The sequence below is a fragment of the Rhinolophus hipposideros genome (genome assembly GCF_964194185.1).
Source record: "Rhinolophus hipposideros genome assembly, chromosome: 14".
Taxonomy (NCBI): Eukaryota; Metazoa; Chordata; class Mammalia; order Chiroptera; family Rhinolophidae; genus Rhinolophus; species Rhinolophus hipposideros.
In genome coordinates, this window is record NC_138060.1 from 64,171,321 (window position 1) to 64,186,376 (window position 15,056).

The 15,056-nt window shown below is 42.0% G+C and overlaps 1 protein-coding gene across 1 annotated transcript in view; it reads right to left on the reverse strand.

Moving 5' to 3' along the window:
* Nucleotides 1-359: 359 nt before the first annotated feature.
* The window catches only part of LRRN1 (leucine rich repeat neuronal 1), a 36,308-nt gene continuing 21,611 nt past the window's right edge, over nucleotides 360-15,056 (reverse strand). The window contains exon 2 of the mRNA XM_081072741.1: nucleotides 360-3,725. Within this exon, the coding sequence (XP_080928867.1) occupies nucleotides 1,305-3,458 (2,154 nt within the window). The 5' untranslated portion in view covers nucleotides 3,459-3,725 and the 3' untranslated portion in view covers nucleotides 360-1,304. The remainder of the gene's footprint in view (nucleotides 3,726-15,056) is intronic.

The window sequence follows — 15,056 nt, forward strand, 5'->3', positions numbered from 1 at the left end:
TTTTGGAATACTACCTAACTCTATGTTTTAGACTTTGAGGGAGAGGAGGATCTTACTAAAAAAATCAAATTTTAACAAAACCCTTACAGAAAACGAATGTGACATATACAATCTCTCTCTCTCTCTCTCTCTCTCTCTCTCTCTCTCTCTCTCTCTCTCTCTCTCTCTTTTCTCTTTTCCTCTCCCTATTTAGTTAAGCATGAGATACAGTAATATAACCTTTGTTCCCACATGAACTTTTCCCTCCATTAGGTCTGGTTAGTAATATTTAAAATATAGAAATCCTGTTCATTAAAATATCTTCATTAAAATAGAGATTTCGTCCCTTAGAAAAAAAGAATTCAAAACTTTTTAGGGCCTAGTTTTCAAAAGCATTGTGCTGTAGCTGATTTATTTTGGTGGTGGTTTTTAGGGATGTGAAAAATATCAGCACTGCCACACCAAGAACTATAAAGGATACATTATTGCAAATGTTCTAAAAAATCAGAACAAAACTAATTTATTATAGTTCTGTCTTCATTATACACCACACGTTGGTGAGTTAAACACAACAAAATTATTGTCTTTTCTTTTAAAAGTGTCTACTAAAGATAAAAAGAATAAGGTAACAATTAACATGTAGTTTGTTACATTAAAAAATCTGATATACATATCTCTAGTGCCTGTTAGCTTGTTCTAAGCCTCTTTATCTATTACAAAAAAAGAAGAGTCATTGTTCAAAGGCAAACATTCAATTCAGTTGATACAACATTACAGTACAGTTAACTAACATCATTCAACCAAGGTAACAAGTCTAGCCTCTGCTTCTTGAGAGAAAAGTCTGTAGACCAGATTGCTACAGAAAGTTCAGTGCTGCTTCAAACTGTATTGTTAGCGTTTCAGAGGATGTGGGACTTTCTACTGATGGCTTCAGAAGAAGGGGTCATGCTACTGGTAAAAGCACAGGGGAACCCCCAACCTGTCATTCATCATTTGATTGAGCATGGGAGTTAGAACAGCATTATTGAGTTTAGCACAACTAAAACAAAATAATAATAATAATAATATCATCATCATCATTATCATAATCATAATAATGATAAGAATAAAAACCAAACACAAACTGGAAGCCCGGGGACGCTGCCAGCCGTGTCAAACTCTTGCGATACGCTATACTAAAAAAATTTGAAATATCCACCCGTCCTCTCCACTCTGCCACGAACTAGCAAAGTCAAAAATACAAAAGTCTTCAACTTGTTACTTTTGCAGAATAAAGCAAAAATGTCTTTGTGCTCCTTACTACCAGAAGCAAAACGCCCACCGCGTCACCACATGTAATAGCTTCTGGATGTGTCGACCTGGGTCGGCTTGGTGTCTGCAGAACCGTCTTTGTCTTTCTCGTTGTCACCTTCCCAGAGGTTAATGAGCGGTGGGTACAGCTCATTTAGTGGGATGGAGGAGGTCTTTTGCATGTACTTTTTTAATGAATGGTGGTAGTTTTTTCTCTTAAATCTCTTGGCAATGTAGACGGCGATGGACGCCAGGCTAATGACCGCAAACACGGAGCCCATGACCGCAGCCAGGGCCGTGCTGGTTTCTTGATCAGAAATGTCCAGTGCAAAGGCAGCGTTTTTGGTTGTGACGTTAACACATGACCTTTGGGTCTGCTGATGGATGTTGGACACCGTGAGACACACTTCGTAATCTGTGGAAGGCTGCAGGTGTGTGAGGTTGTACTCGTGGACATCCACGGGGACCCTGGCGGTGTACGTGATGTGGGGGTTGTCAATCTTCATGGTGGCAGATGACCATTTTAAGTTTGACGTCATGACGTTGGAGTTAACTTTCCAGGACACTAAGATGGAGTGAGATTCTGTCTGCTTGACATATATTTTCAGCACCTGGGTACCATCCAGAAGGGTCCCGTTCACCTTAATTGTCACCACGCGCGTGTCCGCCCCTTCGATGTTCTGGGCGACACAGGTGTACCTTCCTGAATCTTCGATTTGTATGTTGTCTATTTCCAAGGTGCCTTCACTACTTAGCTTGTATTTGTCTGAAAGCGTTTCCACAGTTACCTTGTTTCCCAGGGGCGTCACCCAGTAAATGTCTGGTTCCGGCTCGGCCATGGCCCGGCAGTCCAGGAGGACCGCTGTGCCGATCTCCACGTTTAAATGGGTTGGGAACGTGTCATGGGAGATCATGGGAAGGCACTGCTCGCTGGAGTCCTGGCCCAGCGCCTCCTTCACCTGCTGCCCGCGGTACTCGGGCGGCGTGGCGCAGAACATGGACAGCGGCTCCATGAAGCGGATGTTGGTCTTGTTGGAGTTGATCCAGTGTGTGACACAGTCACAGCGCAGCGGGTTGCTGTGGATACTGATCTCCCGCAGGTTGGGCAGGGACTCGACCGTCTTCTGGTAGACGGCGTTCAGCGCGTTGTTGTTGAGCATCAGGCTTTCCAGCGCAGGGACGCTCCGGAAAGCCAGGCGGTGGATGTAAGACAACTTGGGGTTGTTGGTGGCCTCCAGCTTTGTGAGCTCCGGCAAGTTATCCAGGGCGTAGCGGTCCACGGACACCAGCTCCCCCATGTTGTTGATGCCCAGTTCTTTCAGGCGAAGCATGTTCCTGAAGTCCCCTTCCTGGATTTTGTGGATAGGGTTTTTGTTGAGGTCTAAGAATTTCAAATTTGGAACTTTCTGCAGGGCGAGTTGCGGGACCTTGACCAGTTTGTTATCGTAAAAAGACAGGCTTTCCAGGCTCTCCAAGCCCACCAGGGCGTTCCCGGGAATGTCAGTGAGATACATTCCTGCCAGAACCAAGCTCCTCAAGTTGGAGAGCGGCCTGAAGTTCATGTCCAGGAGGCCTATCACAGGGTTTTCCCCGATCATGAGTATCTCCAGGTTGGGCGTCGAGTCAAACCAGCGGCTGTCGATGACTTTCAATTTGTTGGAGTTCAGGTGGAGCCTCAGAAGGTTTTTCAAGCCCGAGAACGCGTTTGCAGAGATAGTGCTGATCTGGTTATGGTTGATGTAGAGTTCTTGGAGGTTACTGAGGTCTTGCAGGCAGAAGTCCGTCATCTCCGTAATTTGATTCTCCTCCAGATGCAGCGTCGTGAGCTGGCTCAGGTTGGCCAGTCCCACCTCCCTGATGCTCGTAAAGTTGTTCTGGGAGAAATCGAGCTCCGTCAAGTTGAAGAGCTGCTGAAGCTCGTCCACGGTCTTGGCGATGTTATTGCTCTGTAAGAGAAGCACTTGCGTGTCGCTGGACAGGTTGCCGGGGATCCGCGTGAGGCGCAGGTCATTGCAGTCGACGGTGGTGGCTTCCCTGTATGTGGACTGGGGGGTAAACCAGGGCCTGATTTCACACACACACAGCTGGGGGCACTCGCTGCTCTGCAGGGAGGACCCCGTCCATGACGTCATCAGCAAGCCCAGCACCAGTCGGCAAGCTGCTGATGACACAAAGCTCATCTTGGCCATGCTGGCCTGGACCCCGACACTCGTGCGTTGGAACACAAGGGGCTGGGGCACTGTGGCGCCACGTGGGACAGCGCGCAGAGAAGGTAAACATTCACGCCTGTGAGTCTCGGTGGGCACGTGTAGGATGCCAGAGTCTGAAGGGATGGTTCTCTGGAGTTTTCAAAAGGGAGGAAGCACTTAGGGGTCTGTCAGCTGCGTCCCTCGATTCCAGGCATGCCCACGGGCCTGTCACAGTCCCTTCAGCCAAGTCACAGTCTGGAGATGTGCCTGCAAATGAGATGAGGACAGGTGTCATGTTTATTCCTGAGGCCTCCTACATCACAGCCTTTCTTCATCTACTAAAAAGGCATAATCGCTTGCAAAGCTAATAACAGAATGTTCAAAATAACAAAACAAGCTTTTCAATTGCAGGACAGTTCCTGCATTCCACTTCCTACACTAAAACTGGCTACCGATTTTACAATTAAATCGGGACTTCTTGTATTTATTGGGTGAAATCATACAGACACACATGCGCACACACACATAATAGGAACACTAAAAAACCCACAGATGTCATTTCTTAAAAACAAAAGTGACTTCAGAAATTACATGTATTTATAGCTCCAAAAGAATCAAATGTCAAAAGCAAAATACAAATGACAGTGTATTAAAGACTTAAAGTTCATTTTTAGTTATTTGCATTTTAATTAATATTTCATTTGTTCTCTGCAATTCTTTCTTTTCTAAATGGTACATTCTATAGACATATTCAGCTAGTGCTTTTCTAGCTCAATTATTCTAATGCAAAAAATTAATTTACCACAAGTACAAAAGGAAAATATCACTTCTTATATTCTAATAGCCACACCTGATTTTGATTGAATAAAATAGTAAAAGGACGCCATTGTACCATACCACTGGTCTCCATTAAGACACTAACACACTCACACATGTCCATACATACCACATGTATAATTTCACCCATCTCATGGGCGTGTCTCTGACCACTTAGGAGCTATAGACGACGGACATTGGATGTGTTACTGAACCTATTGAAGCCTCTGCTTCTTCAACTATAAAATAGGATTGTTCATAAAAGAACCTCTCATAGAATTATTGAGAGAATTAAAGGAACCTATGTTAAGTTCTTAGCGTAGTGCCTGACAGATATGAAATGCTCATAAAAGTTAATTATGTTTATCTTTATTATCTTATTATGGTTTTAGCTGAATAGTGGTTGTTGGAGGGACAAGGAAAAGAAGGAGAGCTGGAGAGGTTTGATGTTATTTTGCCATCATCTGTTGGTTTTAATAAGATCTTCTGAGGTCAAACGGTATTGCTCACCGGCTTCTAAAGATGACATTAGTATTTAATGATTCTAGTTTCCTGGTTTCCAGTCCTTAAAAAAAGCCACATGGATTCATTGTCTGCCTGGTTTTCTCGAGTTTAGGCGAGTCACTTGGTAAGGTATTAAAATATGGTTATACGTTTTCTTACATTTGTGTTTCCATAATGAACTTCAGCTTTGAGTACTGAAGGGACTTCCGTGACTAGTGCTTTCCCCTCATAAGATTACTGTCAGGATCCAATCAAATAGAGCATATAATGTGCTTAAAGCCTGGTGTTCCACACATAGCAAGCTTTCAATTCATATTAGCTGCTGCTTTCTCTCTTTGCAAAACAGAATTATTATCCTTGTGATTGACCAAGAAGTATAATCATACAAAGAGCTAGTCCTAAGAAGTCCATATGTGTCATATTTTAGTAGAGAGAAGGAAAAGTCCTACATGTCGTGATTATTTTAGAAAATCTGCAAACCGAGTTGCTGGTCTAACACCATAGAATTAAAAAAACAAATAACAATCAAAACATGCAGTCCATATCAGGCAGTTTGGAGGTGGGAGCAGGAAGGGGCCGTGTTGCATTGGTGCTGGCTCTGTGCTGGCTCTGTGGGGAGGGAACACACTGGCATTCCCCTCCCCCATGCTGATTATGTCACCATACATGACATATGTGCAAAACTTGGCACTATCATAAAACCACCTGCTTCTGACTGTTATCAGGACACTCTGTAAGTGAAAACATACTCAGAGAATAACATATTCTGAATATTATTACCTCCGCAAATTTATTCCACTCTTTTAGTGTCCAGTGAAAGTAATCCTAAACCAGGTACAATGACCACAATAAATGTTCAGATAAGAAAATTTCTGCCACATGTTATTCCTTCGTCTTAATTCAAAATAAGAAACAAACAAACAAAAAAATCTACTTTTTATAACTGAGATGGAATTTCAATTAATTCTTATGTTTTGATTGAATTTAAGGCCACATAGTAAAATATGTGTTAAAGTTGTGTGAGGCTCCCAAAACAATCTGGTGCCATTGAAAAATATCTTTTATGGGACAACACTTTGAATATTGTCATGAGGAATGCCTCCATTTTAGTTTAAATTACAGGATTTGAGGTAATTGTATTGCGATACTCAAATTTATCTTTGACATACACACATACCTCTTTAAACAAGCAAGCAAGCAAACAAACTACACAAGCTCAGAATATCAGCTGTCATATCAAACAGAGAGGGAAGACATTTTCCTCTCCCAAACCTGCATTTGGCTCCTTTGGAGCACAGAATGAAACTTCCTTAACACAAAAGGAAGTGTTTAAGGTGTTTCTATATGTATACCATTCTGAATTCTCTTTGGCATATTTCCCCAGCCTAAGTTTTGAATATGACATTATACATAGAACAAAGCTTCAAAGAGTTCTTAAAACATTTTATACACTTAAAACATAAGGCATGTTGCAGGAGCTATTCACTAACGATGTTTAAAAGAAATCCATTATCACAAGAGAAGAAAACTACAGACCAATATCCTGATGCAGCATATACATTTGACAAAACGTAACACCCTTTCATTATAAAAACAGCCAACAAACTAGGAATAAAAGGAAACTGCCTCAACACCATAAAAGCCATATGTGAAAGGGCCACAGTTAAAACCATATTCATTGGTGAAAGAGTGTAAGCTTTTCCTCTAAGACCAGAAACAGTGTGAGGGTGCCCACTTCTGTTCAATTTGATAGTGGAAGTACTAGCCAGAGCAATCAGACAAGGAAAAGAAATAAATGACATGCAAACTGGAAAGGAAGAAGTTAAATTATCCATTTGCAGATGATATGATCTCATATATGGAAAACCCTAAAGATGCCAGAAAAATATCCTTCAAACTATTAAGATAAATAAATGATTTCAGCAAAGTTGGGGGATACAAAATAAAAAAAAAAAATCAGTTGTGTTTCTATGCCCTAACAATGACAAATCCAAAAAGGAAAATAAAAAAGTAATCCAATTACAGTAGCACCAAAAAGAATAAAATACTTAGGAATAAACAACCAAGACCATACCTAGAAGAAATAAAACATACAAACAAATGGAAAAGACATCCCATGTTCATGGATTAGAGGCCTTAAAATTGTTAAAATGTCCTCACTACCCAAAGTGATCTACAGATTCAGTGCAATCCCTATCAAAATCCCAATGGCAATTTTTGCAGAAATGGAGGAAAAAAATCTTAAAATTCACGTGGAATCTCAAGGGGCCCCAAATAGCCAAAGCCAACTTGAAAAAACAACAAAGTTCCAGGCCTCACATTTCAAAATGTATAACAAAGCACAGTAACCAAGACGGGGTGGTACTGGCATAAAGACAGACAAATGGACCAATGGAAGAGAAAGCCCGGAAATAAATGCTTCTGTATATCATCAGATGATCTGTGACAAAAGTGTGAACCCTATGCAATGACGAAAGGATATTTTTTCAAATGGTGTTGGATATTCACATGCAAAAGAAGGAAGTTAGACCCATACCCTACACCATATGTAAACATTAACTCAAAATGGATTAAATCTCTAAATGTAAGACCTCAAACTAGAAGACTCTCAGAAGAAAACATAGGGGAGAAGCTTCAGAACATTGAACCTGGTAGCCCTTTCTTGGATAAAACGACAAAAGCAAAGAAGTCAGGCAACAAAAGCAAATACAGACAAATGGGATTAAATCAAACTTAAAAACTTCTGCACATCAAAGAAAACTCTCTATGAGTGAAAAAACAATCTTCAGAATGGGAGAAAAAATTTGCAAATCCTATATGGGTTAATGTCCAGAATGCATAAGGAACTCCTACAGCTCTAAAACAACATGACTTCCCCCCCCCCCAAATAATCTGATTAAAAATTAGGCAAGGGATTTGAATAGATAATTCTCTAAAGAAGATATATAAATGGCCAATAAGCATATGAAAAGATTCTCAATATCATTATTCATAAGAGAAATACAAATCAAAACCACAATGAGATAATCACCTCACACCTATGAGAATGGCCACCATCAAAAGAACAGAAAATAAGTGCTGGAGAGGATATAGAGAAATTGGAACTCTTGTGCACTGTTGATGGGAATGTAAAATGGAGCACCCATTATGCAAAACACCATGGAGGTTCCTCAGAAAATTAAAACAGAATTAGTATATGATCTAGCAATCCCATTTCCGGGTATCTACCCAAAAGAAGTCAAAGCAGAACCTCAAAGAGATATCTGCACCCCCGTGTTCCCTGCAGCATTATTTGTAACAGCTGAGAGATGGAAATAACCCATATGGCCATTAGTGGATAAATGGAAAAAGAAAATATGGCATATACCTAAAATGGGATATTATACAGCCTTATAAAAGACAGAAATCCTGTTACACCAATGATATGGATGAACCTCAAGTACATTCAACAGATGAAACAAGCAGTCAAGAACCATACACAAGAGGGCACATGCTATGTGCTTCCACTCATAGGAAGCAGCTGACGTAGTGAAAAGCATAGAAACCATAGAATGGCAGTTGCCAAGGGCTGCAGGAAAGGAAGTGGGGAATTACTGTTTAATGGGTATAGTGTCAGTTTTGCAATATGCCCAGGTCTGAGATCTGTTACGCAAAATGTGAATATATTGAACACTGCTGAACTGTACAGTTAAAAATGGAAGGTGGACCCTCCACACTGCCTTCCATAGCGGCTGCACCAGTCTGCATTCCCACCAACAGTGTATGAGGGTTCCTTTTTCTCCACAGCCTCTCCAACACTTGTTACTATTTGTCTTGTTGATGATAGCCATTCTGACTGGGGTGAGGTGATATCTCATTGTGGTTTTCATTTGCATTTCTCTGATGATTAGCGATGTTGAGCATTTTTTCCTATGTCTATTTGCAGTGTGGAGGTTCCTCAAAAAATTACGAACAGAATTACCCTATGACTCAGCAATCCCTCTCCTGGGTATCTACCCCAAAAAATCTGAAAACATTTATACATAAAGACACGTGTACTCCAATGTTCATTGCAGCTTTGTTTACGGTGGCCAAGACATGGAAACAACCAAAATGTCCTTCGATAGATGAATGGATAAAGAAGTTGTGGTATATATATACCATGGAATACTATTTGGTGGTAAGAAAAGATGATATAAGAACATTTGTGACAACATGGATGGATCTTGAGAGTATAATGCTAAGAGAAATAAGTCAGAAAGAAAAAGCAGAGAACCCTATGATTTCACTGACACGTGGTATATAAACCAAAAACAACAAAATAGCAAGACAAACAAATGAGAAAGAAAAACTCATAGACACAGACAATAGTTTAGTGGTTACCAGAGGGTAAGGGGGGAGGGGGGTGGGAGATGAAGGTAAGGGGGATCAAATATATGGTGATGGAAGGAGAACTGACTCTGGGTGGTGAACACACAATGGGATTTATGGATGATGTAATACAGAATTGTACACCTGAAATCTATGTAATTTCACTAACAATTGTCACCCCAATAAATTTAATATAAAAAAAAATGGAAGGTGGTAAATATAATGTGTTTGTTTCATCATAAAAAAAGGAAATCATAATTCAGGCCAACTTTTGTCACAAACATACAAATTAATTATCTTAAATTCGGCAACAAATAAAAAATGGCTGGCATAGAGTTTTTAAAAAATGAAATTGCTTTTATCTAGGGCTGACTGCATTAAGTCGATCAAATGTGAGAAAAAAAAATGTCCTGCTAATTGTCAGCATGATGTTCCACAAACAAGTCTGGCAGTTTAAAGAAACAATCCCTTAAAATACACACCGTGGCTTTACAGCTCCGGAATTGGCAAGGGACACGTTTCAAGGAGGCTGACAATTATATAGTTACATTTGAGGCTTCTTTTTCCAACAAGATATATTTGGGACACTGCTCTGAACATAAAATTCCAAAGGAAATGGACCACAGGGTCATCCCCAACAGTGAACTTGGCACTGAACACCCCCCCCCCCCCCGTTTCCCCACGTAATCAGGTCAGGGGGGATGTTAGTTTAACAAAATCACAATACTTGGTAGGACTTCAGGCTTGTATCAGGCTAGGATCCTCATGCATGAAGTTCTTATGGAGTTGGGAGAAAGAAGCAGTTACAATAACACGACGGTTAGGAAAATTCTCGTTAAACTAAAAACTGGGAAGCTCTCAGCTTGCAGACAGAATTTTTCCTTGTGGGATCAAGTGATCTGATTTCAGATTCTGACTTCTTCACTTATTAGTACAAACTATGTCAATGCTGTGTGTCTCGTTTTCCAAAGCTGAAACAAAGGCTAATTATACATACTTCATGTATGAAATGGATGAAAGCTTAATAAAATAATCTCTGTGAAAGTATTCAGCTCGGAACCTGGGAAGAAGCCCAGCAGAGTGAGCACTCCAACACTTATTTATAAATTTATCTGGAACCTCATCAAGTTAGCCATTAAATTTCATTCCACCCCGCAGGCCATGGGGAGGTGAATAAGCAAATCTCTTTAAGACCCTTGGCCATGACTGGTGTTTGGGAAAAGCCATCATTTTGATTGTGTACCATTTCCATTATATTTTCAACCAGTGTTATTGGAATTAACAGTGTGAGAAACTCATAGACCAACTATCGCTCCGTGGCTACGTTAAAACCCTGTGCAGGCAAGCAAATTATGAAATACAAAACTCCATCCTGGAAATCAACATCATCGCATAGACATTGTGGTCACAGCAATGAAGAACTAAAATTTTGATCTCCCAAATATGAAGAAAAAAATACCTGCTTAGGACATGTGCTTTCGTATACTTTCTTTGGCAGTCAAATTCATACCACGTACATAAAGTTTAGAAAAATCGTTCTGTTAGCTCTGTCGGTCTCCAAATAGATCCAGGGCTAATGCAGCATTCAGATTTGCTTCTTTTCTTGTGGGGGTGGCTTGAATAATGGGGAAATGGGTTTTTCTGTTTGCATAAGATTTTCTTCTAGTCAGAAAATGCATTGTCTCCATAGGAATTCTCCCTGTAGACTCTCACGGGTGGGGGCGGTGGATGAGGGCAAGGGGGGAGGCACAGCAAGGTGAAGCCAGACTCCACTCTGTGGGCTGATCTCTGCCTGTGCCTGAAGGTCAAGCTGACTTCTGCTGCAGGTCCAAGTGGCTGATTGTTAGACTCCACAGTCTGTAAGCTTTTGGAAAGTGCGGTTTAGCACAGAGATGAGTGTGGATGCTGGAGAAAGATCCAGTTTTCAGACTCAGTTCTGTGACCTTGAGCAAATCATCAAAGCTTGCTGTCTGAGGCTCAGTTTCCTTTCTGTTTGGAAAGTGCATATCATAAAACCTACTTTGCAAGGGCGGTGAGAATTCGAATGAGAAATGTAAAGTTTTGGCAGAGGGCCTGGCACGTAGCAAATGCCCAATAAATGTCAGTTACTGTTATTGACAGGTTTGAAGTCTCATATTGGATGTGAGCATTGAGAATGGGCGTTGAGGATGACAGAAAGGAGGGGGAGTTGGAATCAGTAGAGGGTGTCTTTTGTAGTCTGAGGCCTGGCCGGAGGCCTTCTAACAATGGAGGCAGCTCGTGCAGGCAGAGCCAGAGAGAGAGAGGTAACAGCAAATTCTTTATGCAGGGCATATTTTATTTCCTTTAGGGAGGGAAAGAAGGTCTTGCCAATGCATTCAGAACTCTGAGTCCACATGGACTATTTTTGAAGACATTAGTTTCTTGGACTTTTACCTGGCCCGACTCTTTCTGACTCTTAGATTTCTTTCTCCAGTCACTTTCCAAAATGATGTTCTCTGTTCACACGTTATCCAAAGTGAAACACCCTGCAGGGAGTGAGTGATCCCAGGTGGAGGCTGCGTGTGGGAGGAAGCGCTGCAATCACATTTAGGAAACAATAAAGTGATCCCCTTGCGAGGACATCGTGGAGCTTGCTGAGGCTCTTTTGCATCAGGAACGGTCCCTGAGAGTCCCCCACTCATCACGAGCAGCGTAGCAGCATGGCCGAGGCATGGCCGAGCTGGCCAGGCCACAGAATGAGGACACTGGGGAGGGATTCTTCATTTTGGCTTCACTACGAACTTCATCGTTGGCCTTGAGCAAGGCTAGTAACTGTGTCCTGTGTTAGTTCTGCTAGAGTAAGTAGGTCGAGAAGAAAGATAGTCACAGCACCTCAGGCCGCAAGGAACCTCAGGAAGTCATGTTATTGACACATTCTCCTGGTGTCATGAAAACCTGTTCTTCTACCCATTTTCAGGAGGCAGTCCTTCCCCTCCTTCTTACCGCCTCTTCCTCTCTCCCTCCATCCCTCCCTTCCTGTTTTCCTTTTTTGTTATTAAAATGTTATGGAGCCATGGAGTTTGTGCCAAGGATCTCAAACTCCAATGCCTTCAAAGGCGAGGCCGGTGAAATCAGTTGAATCCAGCGCAGTCACGTAAAAAGCTGGAGTGTGCATGCAGTCCAGAAGCCATCCAAACATGTTTGAACCGCGCAGGCCAAACAAAACGCATCTGCCTTCTAAGGCCTTTTATGGCTTGTGGCCAGTTTGCTACGTCTGAATTACAGAAGTATAGTAGTAATAATATCACCTGTAATGCTTAGCTAATGGGAGTATTTGGTAACGAGATGATTAGATAGAAATTTTTAAAAATATTACTGGCAAATAACGCATATGTGAAAATTTATAATTAGAAACTTGGTGCATTACAGTGTGAATCTTTTCTCTGAAGAAAGCTTCTTTACTGCTTTTAACAAGAGCATTACATTTACAAAAATTCATTTTATGCTCCTTTCTTTTGGAAGACCTACTTGTAAAGGCAGGCAGAACCTTCGAGATCCCTCGAGATGACCCGTTGATTGGCAGGGGAACAAAATGAAACTCAAAGACCTTGAGCCCCATTCAGCATTTCCTGATCTGACCACCTGAAATTTCTGGGTTGGTTTTCCTGGTTCCCAGAGAAAAATTTGATTGTGTTTCCCTAATTTTATTTTTTTTCTTGTATTTATTATTATTAGTAATTGACAAAGTCTCAACAATTCTCTGGATGGTATAAACACACTCATGTACACCGAGGGGATGACACAAGTGACCTTTTCGTTGCTCCCCCATTTTCCTTTCTCTTTTGGGCCAGGGCACATCCATCACACGGCAGGCTCATTTTCCGCCAGCCTCTCTGGGAGACGCCCAGAGGCACAGCTGGTCTCCACGCTGAGCATAAAAGTTGGGGTCACAATTCACTCAGCTTCGAAAGGGAACTGGGCCCACAGAGCACATTATCCTTGCAGGAGGGATGGCCAGGCATGGTAAACAGGGCAGGGCTGTACTGGTGGGCTGAGAATTACAAAAGAAAATTAAAAAGGAGAAAAGAAACACGAAAAGCCAAAAGCACAGACGGAGCCAGCTGGCACGAACCCAGATCCAAGCGGGTGGTGTGGCACGGCGGGGAAAGGTGCTTCTGGAAGAGTCCTGGGGAATAACATCTGCTTCTCGTCCTGGTTTGGCCTCAGCTGAGAAAAGGCAAGCAGGCTGGCACCCCTGTGAAATATGAGGAACGCTAACTGGGGGAGTTGCATCAGGTCTCAGAGGTCACCTGGCACCTTTAACACCACCTCTCATAGGGGAGGACACGTATTTGGAGGCCGCGCCTGACTCCGATCGAACTCTCAAACACAGGATCCTTTTTGTCTGTGGAACCCCACCCTGCTTCACTTTGCGTCGGGTTAGCTGGAATTCATATTCCTGAGCGAGAGGGCTGGGTCTAACACTCTGAAGGACGTTGGTCTCTCATGCTCCACTACATGTACCCCTTATTAGAAGCACAGGAGAACAGTGTCATCCAATGTAGAGAGAGGGCACTGGTTTATTTGGTGACCTCCACCTTGACCTTTGCTTAGGTGGCTCAAGGGTAGCGTGGACGGCTCAATCAATCATGCCGATGGCCAACATCTTCCAAAAAATGAAGTCGGGTCAGCTAAACAGTGTTCACTGATTTATTTATTTTTTTAAACATGGCGGTGAATCATAATGGCTGATCTAGTCTACATAAGCATGGCTAAATTGCAAGTTTAATTTGTAAACTGTAGAGATTAAATTTCTCTCAATTTGATGATTATGTGTTGCAAACTCTGTAAGGGCACAGACATTTAAATGTAAGAAGTGTAAAGTGGGTATGAAAAATGAATAGGAGTTGGAAGTGGGCACTGAAGGCAGAGGTCTCTTGAATAACACAACAATAATATGAATGTAGCTAACTTAACTTAGTAAGAGACTGACTGCGTAGTAACCACGTTGTGATGACTTCCGTGGAAAGTCTGAGCATCCTTGTGTTCATGGAGGAGTCGTCACTTGTCCAAGGTCTCAAACGAGACAGTGAGTCCAGGACAGAGGCCCCTGCTCTCCGGCTGTCTAGCTCTGAATCCTGCCTGGTTGGCTGGTAGTTCTGAGACTGCAGCCTGGACCACGGGGCAGGGGACCCTGGTCCTTACCTCCGGTTTTGCCTCCAGCTCAGATCATGCGGCTGGGCCGTCTCTCTGCCTGGAAGTGATAAGTCTGAGCTAAATCCAGGTGAGGTCTTAGGGCTCCTCTGGCTCCAGGATTTTAGGTATTTGATCCTTTCTCTTCTGGGTTTTTTCTCTTAAAGACATCCACGTAAGCAGCACTGTTTATGACTGGAAGTACAACACTTGATCCTGGCTTTTTAAGAGAAACTGTATTTAATATATAGACTGGGGGTGCCAAAAACATGTATACACATGACTTGTATTCATCTTTTGTTATCAGTATTTATTATTACAATTTTAATAGTTTTTTTTCCTTTTTAAAAATGTGTATGCATTTTTTGGCACCCTCTGTATATATTTTAAGAAAGGCACAGTTTCAAGAGGCAGACAGAGCCAAGTCCAATCCTGGCATATATATGGCACCTTGCACAAGGTTGTCCACCTCTCCGGGCCTTGGTTTCCCCATCTGTCAGGAAGGAGTAGTTGTACGAGTATATCTGTTTTGTGTTGGCGGTGTGAACATTAAATGAGAGAATGTGTCTTGAGCAGCAAGCACCTGGGAAATAGAATCTCAACAATCATACGTATCCTGTGGAGTCCTCAACTTAGAAAATTAGTCAGGTACTGAAAACCTAAGTTAATGTTTACTCTTCCAGCAAGGAAAATAATGTGTTTCCTGAAAATTATCTGGAACAGATTTCTTTATTCTCCTTCCATGATTAAGTAACCCAACCTTCCTTGGTGCTT